Here is a 9,202-nt window from a genome sequence, read left to right on the forward strand (position 1 = left end):
CCCCCCGTTGCTACGAATGCGAGCTGCTCACAGCAGCAGCTCAGATGAATGCATTCCTCCCACCCGAAGTGCACAGCCTCGCTGCTGGCTGCCTGGGGCACCGGGAGGAGGAAATTCCTCGTCAGCAGCCTTCGAAGAAGTGGACCCACACCTCACTCTGGGGTGTCCCCCTCACGTCGGGGCTCTAAGAGAAACCAACTCCCCCTTTCTCCTCCAGCTTCATCCCGACACCAGCATCCGACTGACCCAGGGTCCCAAATGCCCCAGGGGAAGACCAGCCCTGGCAGATTACCTCTTGAACGACTCCGGCCACCGCCTCTTCTTGTCTCACTCCCCGATTGACAACAGAAGCCCAGAAGCCCGGGGCTTCGCCCTCCCAAACACCAGCTCTCCAAGCAGACCCCGAGTGTCTGACTCAAAGAGGCCGATCGAGAGGAGGAGGAAGGGATCAGTACGGACAGCCTCCCGCTTACGATGGTTTGAGGTCACCGTGGTGGGAAAGCGATATGCACTCAGTAGAAAGCATACTCTGGATTTTGAATTTGGATCCTTTCCCAGGCTAGCAATGTGCCAACATCCCCAACTGGTGATGCGGGTCGCCGGTGCCTACAGAGACATCAGCCCCAGGATTGGGACAGGGGAACGACCACTCTGCACCCATACAACCAGTCTGTTTTTCAGTAGAATATTCAGTAAATTACAGAAGACACTCAACCCTTTATTATCAAACAGGCCCTGTTTGGGCGATTCTGCCCCCACGGTAGGCTACCCTAAGTGTTCTGAGCACATTTAAGGTAGGCCAGGCTGAGCTAGGATGTTCAGGGGGTTAGGTGTCTCAAATGCATTTCAATTTATCATATTTTCACCGTAAGATGGGTTTATCGGAATGCAGCCCCGGGCTTAAGTCAAGGAAGATCCGTAAAATGCACAACTCAAGCCCCACTAGGTAGCACGGATATGCAGTCCAGACTTGCCTTTGGAGGGGGCATTACAAGAAGGAAATGTCCAATCTATGCAAAACTCTAGCCCTCATCTGAGGCCCAGGCAATCTAGAAAGTCTCACAATTAACCAAATTCTGGAACTTTCTTTAGCTGGTCTCTTCAACGAGAAAAAAAACAGCATCTCTCAATCAGAAACTCCTTGCCTAGAATTTCAAGATGGTATTAACTCTCGAGCACTGGAATCCACACAGGCAAGACTGGCCTTAAGTGCAACGAAATCTACCTCCCTAAACCGCTGACGAGACCCAGGGCTGGCCTCGTGGCCGGTTCAGAGCACTGAGCTCCGACGCCCTGCTGGGCCACACCCAAGCCGGTTCATGTCACCACGTGCGGTGACCGAGACCACCACCTCTGCACTTGGGCTCGCAACAACTGCCATTTCCCTTCTGAAAGAGATTTCCATGGCCCGCGTGGGGCTTGCTGGAAGTCATCTGGATGCTCATCGTTGCTTCTTTGCTGACGGGGGACGGTTCCCTTTTGCAAGTCATCTATCGCTGAGGCGCACGTCGTGTCGTCTGGTAAACGAAGGTACTTTGATCTGTCTCCCAGGGACAGCGTGAGGCATAAATGGTTAATGGCTGGGAAGGACCCAACAAAGCAGAAATAGCTTTGCCTTAATTAAATACCAACGTCAAAGGAGGACGATTCTTGGGAGCAAACTGTGGGGATGGGGCTGCAAACTGCCAGGGAAAGGCGAGGGGGCGAGGGAGGCAGACACACAGAGAGGCAGAGACACAGAGAGACAGAGACACGGAGAGAAAAACAGAGGCAGCCTGCAGGGCTCAGGCTGCCTCCAGATTGATGTTCGAATTCCTTCAGCCCTTGCCCTTCCTGTCCAAGATTTGAATCCACTTCCAGAATCTTCTATTTTCTGTTTTGTGTAAACCCTGCTGAAATTACAGGAGAGGAGTTTTCTTTCGGGGACTCAGCTTCCCTGTGTGGCAGAGGCTGGTCTGCCCTCCTCTGTCTGGTTTCCTTAGAACCCGGAACAGATGCAACAGCTAGAGGGCAGAGTGTCCTCCAGGCAAAGCATCTAGTGGTCCCCGAACCACGAGGGCTCCGCGTAACGTAGAGCCCTGCAGGCTGCCTCTGTTTTTCTCTCCGTGTCTTTGTCTCTCTATGTCTCTGTCTCTCTGTGTCTCTGCCTCTGTGTGTCTGCCTCCCTCGCCCCCTCGCCTTTCCCTGGCAAGGCCCTGGGATAGGGACAGCGGCTGCTGGTAAAGCATGAAGCTTCCGGACTGGAGGTCCAGGGTGACACCGAGGCAGTGATCCTCCCCCTGCCCACCCTCATAAACTGTGCAACCTCCTCCATCGGGCACCACATGGGAGCAAAAGCCTTCTGAGGCTGCATGGGAAGGAGAGTCCTCCTTTCCAGGATGAAGGTATAGACCTAGTCTCCTATTCCTCTTTTCCACCCTGCCTTCCCGCACTGTCGCATCCTCTTTACTGAGGTCCCCCCCGAAAAGGAGGTGAGATTGAAGAATGAGAATGAATATCAGTCCGCCAGTCCCCGCCCCCAACTGAAGCACAGAACTCTGGCGGAGTACCCCATGCCTCCCGCCTGCCCAGGCGCCCATGAATCTCAGTGGGGTTCTGAGATTTTACCTCCAGCAGGATTTGAAGCTCATACAACACGTCTGCATCCCAGATTCTCGAGATAAGCTAGGGGATGTGGGATGAATGGTAGGAAATGGAGGGTGTCCACCAGGGAGGGCTTGAGCTCCCATCCCAGTGCCCGAGGCTTCCCGGAGAAAGGCAATCCCTCCCTCCCAGCGGACTTCCTTCTGAGGAAGCAAGACCTTCTGTCCTATCCACTTCGTGTGACTTGTCATCAGGCTAATGCTGATGAGAAGCAATGGCAGCTTCTAGGGAACAGGGCCAGGGAGTAGATACGCGCTGTCCTAAGGTTCTTCAAACACACATGCGGACAATTAAGATGAAGTGAAACAGAAAAGGCCAGGTTATCTTTGGGGATGGTGGCTTTGGGAAAAAAACAAAAAAACCCAGAAGCAAGCATCTCTTCTGCAGTGAGTAACACAATTAAATGGCTAAAAATGCTGCCTATGTCAACCGTCAGAGCCTGGAGGCAGGTGAGAGTCCTACCATAGGGGAAACACGGCATCTTCCAGAAAGGCCCAACCTCCATGCGGTGGTGTGCACCACACCTGTTTTCATATGCAATGGGAAACCCATTCTTCAACTCAATTCTTGCAGCCCGAATTCGTTCCAGGCTACAGATGGGCGGTTACGGAGCTAGCTCAGAGCTATCAGGACAAGGCAAAATATTCTTGCCTAACCCCCTGGAAAGTCTGGAGTGTCTGGTTAAGCAGGAGTCCTACCTGCTCACACATACCCCCTCATCACGTTTCTGTCCCGTCCCAGAACACTTCTGCTCAGCACTGCCTTTTGAGGGCCCCAAACACAGCAAATGCTAGTTGGATAAAAACTGGGGCTATTTAAAAAGAAGCAGCATATGTTTTCTAGCTCCTTCCCACGGCACCTTAGTGTCAATAGAGCTGATGTTTGAGACTTACCTGTATTCAGCAACCCCTCCTGCATGCTTCTTCATTGCTGTTTCGGAGCTCATCCCGTAGAAGAGCTTGAGCTTCTGCCCGTTCTTCTCAATCACCTCTCCGGCACACTCCGTGTGGCCTGAAAACATCCCTCCCAGCATGACAAAATCCGCTCCAGCTCCTAAACTCCAACAGTGGGAACAAAAAGCAGGTGCAGGGAAAAGAGCTCAGAGAAAACCAGCTGTAGAAGGATCGGCGAGCTACCCCAACTCACCCCTCCTTGCTCCCAGCAATAATCAAGAAAAAAGCTCAACCTCTCCCTTTCTGGAAAAAGTGCAGAAGGCCTGCCGTGTGGAGAGACAGGCTCTGGACACTGAGAAAGAAATGCAGCTAAAGGCTGAAGCACTGGACAGTCCTGAATGGTAACCGATGACTGACCACGACCACCTTCCAAACACAGTTTGTCTAAGTCTCATCATCAAAGCAGCATTAAGAACTGGGCAGCATTTCCTACAGCATGTCGCCCAGTCTCTCCTCCGGTGCCCTCATCAGGCATCTGGTCTACCTTAGGCTAGCAGCACCCTCACACTCTGCTTGTGTAGATCACGAAAGACCTCAGAACAGACTGACACTCCTACGCTGGAGACTGGGTACTAAGAAGACAAACCAAAATTATATATAGAGAGATAGACAAATGATAGATAGAGAGATATCTTCTGTAGTCTGCATCTGAATGACCTCAGTAGACTTCCACTTCTTGATGTGACCTAAGGAAGCACTAATAGGTTTTGAGTGTTGCCTGCGTGTTTGAGAAGCCTGAAGTCATCAAGCTAAAACCCAACATCAAAAATTGGAAGCCACGTAACTTGTGCAGAAAGAATTCACAGAGAACATTGGGGTGGTACAGCTAGAGCATAATTAGGGCAGGGTACCTAGGCTGGATTTTCTGGTTTTCCCAAAAATTGGAATTGTAATAAAAATTTTCTGGATGGGCTATTTCAATTTTCAGTAGCAAATGTATGCGGAGGATCCTATTACCATTGAGACTTATTTGGGGGGGAAAGAGGATTGTTCTTTCTCTCAGCATGCCACAGTGTTATGTTCTTTCTTTCTATCGATCATCTATCTATAGCATGGAGTTGCCTCTCCAGTGTTTATCATAGGACTTGGCATACGGTAGATGTATGATAACTACTTGTCAAGAATGGAAAAGGTGTACGTGGAAAAACTAGCAATATCACCATTCCCCATCCTGTTCATGGTGATGGTATAGTCTCCCCTCTGACTATGAACGTCTCCTCCTATGTCCCATTGAGGGTTTGCATTTAGAACACAAGGACATCAGGATACAGAATTAGGATGAAGGACAAGGAGGAAGAGTGAGCACAGGTACCCCTGACAAGTGGCCTTGACCTCTTCCAGTGGGTCATTTAGGTATTTACAGGACGACTCTGGGGTTTGCGTCAGGCGTCGCGGCCCCTCCTGTTCAGCATTACAGGGAAGCCAGCTCTGCAGGGCTGGCCCCCTGGCCTGGTCCTCAGGCAAGCCACGCACAACAGGACCTTTCTACTCGGCTGCAAGCTTGGCAGACCCAGCAATCCAGGGTCCCTAACACGAAGGCTGGATCCTTGCCCCCCACCCCACCTGCCCTGTCATGACTTTGAGGAGGGCAGAGGAAAACCGGTGTCCAGCCAGGCCTCCCAATGACAACCCCAGTAGCAGATGTCAACAGCAGGAACGCAGAGCACAGACCCACTCCAACAACGCTGCGAAGAGGCTTCCAATCGTTTTTGTTTCTGAATGTTCTCATGTCCCTCCCTCCCCACCATTCTCCCTGACGCAGTTCCTCTCCCTCCCTCCGCTGACCCTCAGCACGGGCAAGGCCATGCTCCCCGGAAGACGAGCGAAGGGAAAGATGCCAGAGGTGATTCTAAAGACCAGGGACTGTTACCTACAAGGCACCTTCTTAACCAGTCGGTCACTTTTTTTTTTTTTTTAAAGATTTTATTTATTTATTTGAGACAGAGAGAATGAGAGAGACAGAGAGCACATGAGAGGGGGGAGGGTCAGAGGGAGAAGCAGGCTCTCTGCCGAGCAGGGAGCCCGATGCGGGACTCGATCCCGGGACTCCAGGATCATGACCTCAGCCGAAGGCAGTCGCTTAACCGACTGAGCCACCCAGGCGCCCCCAGTCGGTCGCTTTTAAAAGTGCACCAGTTCCTACTCCGTGCACGGAGCCCAAGCGGGAGCACCCAACACCATTCAGTAGATTCAGCTCAAAAATCAGTAACCAAAGTGTCTTTGGCTAATGATCCAGATAAAGGGTGGGGGGGCACACAAGTGACGCAGGAGGTCCTGGCTCCCCCTGCTTGGCTGCCGGCTGTGGGACCCTGACCTTGTCACCCACCTCTCAGGGCCTCAGTCTCAACTACAAAGGAGGCACCCTGGATGACAGAGATGACCCGTGTGTTCCCTTCCATAACCGAGATGCACGATCAGAAGGGGATTACGTAAGAAGGCCGCCCATTTTCATGACATTCCCCAAGGGCTGCTACAAAACCCCGCTGCTAAGAACATGGTCCCGGTCTCCTTGTCACCATCAGTGTTTCATTACAAGAAAGAGAGAGCGAGCCAGTGCCTAAACCTAAGACAGTCTATGGGAAGGTCTCTGAAGCAGTGGTCAAGAAACACAGGAGTTGCCCAATGCAGGTAAGGGGAAGGACCCCTGGCACCCCTTAAGAATGTCTCCGACAGGGGCGCCTGGGTGGCTCAGTCGGTTAAGCGACTGCCTTCGGCTCAGGTCATGATCCTGGAGTCCCGGGATCGAGTCCCGCATCGGGCTCCCTGCTCAGCAGGAAGCCTGCTTCTCCCTTTCCCACTCCCCCTGCTTGTGTTCCCTCTCTCTGTCAAATAATAAATAAAATCTTTATAAAAAAAATAATAAATAAATAAAGTTTCATTGGGCGCCTGGGTGGCTCAGTCGGTTGAGCGACTGCCTTCGGCTCAGGTCATGATCCTGGAGTCCCGGGATCGAGTCCCGCGTCGGGCTCCCTGCTCAGCGGGGAGTCTGCTTCTCCCTCTGACCCTCCCCCTTCTCATGTGCTCTCTCTCTCTCAAATAAATAAATAAAATCTTTAAAAAAAAAAAAAAGAACGTCTCCGACAGAAAGTTCCCCTCCATAGGAAAAAAAAAAAAAGGGAAAAAAATGAACCGTGAACTTGGCCCTGGCCTCAGAAAGGGGAGTGGGGCCGTGCAGGTTGTTTTTCTGTCACCCGTGGGCACACGCAGCTCCCACTTGGCAGGCGGGCGTCCCCAGCCGTGCAGCCAGCCCCGACGTCGGACGCAGTTCGCCAAGTTCAGGTGGCACTGGGCACAGCACGTGGAGCCGCTGACTGCCTAGCGCTTTCCCAAGAAAAGGCCAGGGGGCCCCAGAAGCGCCAACTGCATCTCCGCTGGACACTGCTGTCCCCTGCCGGGACACGGGTGCCTCGGCCCCACAGGGAGAAACCGCCGGGGGGACTCCAGTCCTTCCCAAAAGGTTGCCCCAAGTTAGGCCCCAGAGACCCTCCCTGAAGTCGCTGTGCTACCGACCTGGTCCTGGCCTCTTCCACAGGCCCCCGTCTAAGCCATGACTTCATCCTCTCCCGGCTTGCAGGCTGACACGACATCCCCGCCCCCCCCCCATCCATCCCCTGGGCACTCCACCCGCCCGCTCCGCTGAACCAAACCAACATCAGGATTCCGGCCAATTGGGGCTGAGATCCAGGGAACAGGAAACTCAGGACTGGCCCAGAATTTCCCAACACGTCCCGCCTCTTCATTCAGGTTCCCACCAGAGGCCAGCACACAACAGCAGGGGAGCTCCCGCCCCCCCCCCCACCTGTCCCCTTACCAAAGGCTTTGGCGACATCTCCTGGACATGTGCAGCCTCCGTCCTTCAAAGAGGAAAAAGCAAGGAGAGGGGATCAGCGGCGGCGTGCTGGGCCAGGCTGTCCCCCTCCCCTGGGGCGATTCGGTCATCAGCACGGGATCTCCGGAAGCACCCCCCAGCCAAAAACAGCGAAGAGCCCGGGCCCAGCATTCCCCACTCACCGTGTTTGGACTTAGTTTGCTTCCCTCCATACTGCATCTCCCATCCCCCAACCTCTTGGGGTTTTCTCTCCGGGTCCGCCCTGCCCCCCACCCCCCTCAGCCTGCCCTGGAAGCCCAGGCAAGCGGGAGGCAGCAGGAGATGCTCAGAGACCTCATCCCCTGCCATCCCCTTACACAACATGCCTGGCCAGGGCCGCCCAAATTCACTCTCATTCAAAAGTCCCCCTTTCCCTCCTTGCCTGGCCTGAGGTGAGGTTTATTTAGTACAAAAGCTGAATTATTTTAAGAGCTGGGGAAAGGACACGGAGTTCCTTTATCCTTCTAGCCCCTCCATGGGTCCCCTATCCACCTTCTTGTAATGGGCCCAGTTAGCTTAAAGATCGAACATGCATTCCTGATCCCCACTCTACCCATAGAGAGCGCACACCCAGGGCTGGCTGAATGCCCAGCAGGACGGTTCACCTTGGGCGGCCCAGCACGGTTCAGCCACGGAGGTTATGGTGAAGCACCAGCAGCCCAGTGTGGGGCTTCTAGAATGCAGAGCCCACAGGGTATCCTTACCAACAGCTGCTACCTGCTATTCCCAATTTGGCCTGTGTGACGTCCAAGGAGAAGGTGGGGGGGAAGCTGGCGTGATGACAGAGCCCTGAGCTCAGGGTGGGTCTGGGAGAAACACCAGGGTCTCAGAGGCAAGCGCCTGTCCCTGGAAGGTGGGACCCACCCAGAAAGGAGTCGGACCAGCCTTGGGAAGGACACAGGCTGCCCGGGGCTAGCTGGCATCACAATCGGCAGGAAGGGGTGTGCACCCCCAGAGCTGGAGGGCATCTAGCCAAGCGGATTGAACCACTGGTGGGCGCCCCCAAGAGCTGGAGGGCATCTAGCCAAGTGGGTTGAGCCACAGGAGGGTACCCCCAAGTGCTGGAGGGCATCTAGCCAAGCAGGATGAACCACAGGTGTGCACCCCCAAGAGCTGGAGGGCATCTAGCCAAGCAGGACGAACCACTTTATGAGCAGCACTTCCCCTGGAGAACAGGGGTCTCTGTGACTCATTTCCCTTTTTCATCTGCTTTTGAGGCCTGTCACTCCACAAGCTGTAACTCAATTTCTGTCTCATTACTTCTTTGCAGTTCAGATCCAAAGGTAGGTGTGAAAGCTTGAACTCTGTATTTTTTTATGAATATTTACTGCCTGGAACTATTTCCTCCATCGTGTCTGTGACGGGCACACCCCAGAAATATTGCAGGTTTGGTTCCAGACCACAAGCAATAAAGCGAATATCACAGTGAAGCGAGTCAAATGACTTTGGTGGTTTCCCAGTGCAGAGAGAAGAGCATTACTGTCTAAAAAAAAAGGTACACAGCTTAGTTAAAAAATACTTTCACTAATTTTTTGTATTGTATTGTATTGACAGTATTTTTGCTAAAAGATGCCAACCATCCCCTGAGCTTTGGGCGAACCGTCATGACCGATCACAGATCGCCGTAACAAATACAAGGATGAAAAAGTTTGAAGTTTTCTGAGAATTACCCAAATGCGGCACAGAGACACCAAGTAGGCAAATAACTGTTGGAAAAACAGTGCCAAAACTTGTCCCT

The 9,202-nt window shown here is 53.1% G+C and overlaps 1 protein-coding gene across 1 annotated transcript in view; it reads right to left on the reverse strand.

Annotated features, from left to right (window-relative positions):
* The window catches only part of GMPR (guanosine monophosphate reductase), a 45,862-nt gene that overhangs the window by 2,869 nt on the left and 33,791 nt on the right, over window positions 1-9,202 (reverse strand). Inside the window, exons 7-8 of the mRNA XM_006727707.3 lie at window positions 7,408-7,450; window positions 3,537-3,696 (exon numbers count right to left, since the gene is read on the reverse strand). Of these exons, the coding sequence (XP_006727770.1) occupies window positions 3,537-3,696; window positions 7,408-7,450 (203 nt within the window). The remainder of the gene's footprint in view (window positions 1-3,536; window positions 3,697-7,407; window positions 7,451-9,202) is intronic.

This window comes from Leptonychotes weddellii, chromosome 8, assembly GCF_054177405.1.
Source record: "Leptonychotes weddellii isolate Sample4059 chromosome 8, ASM5417740v2, whole genome shotgun sequence".
Taxonomy (NCBI): Eukaryota; Metazoa; Chordata; class Mammalia; order Carnivora; family Phocidae; genus Leptonychotes; species Leptonychotes weddellii.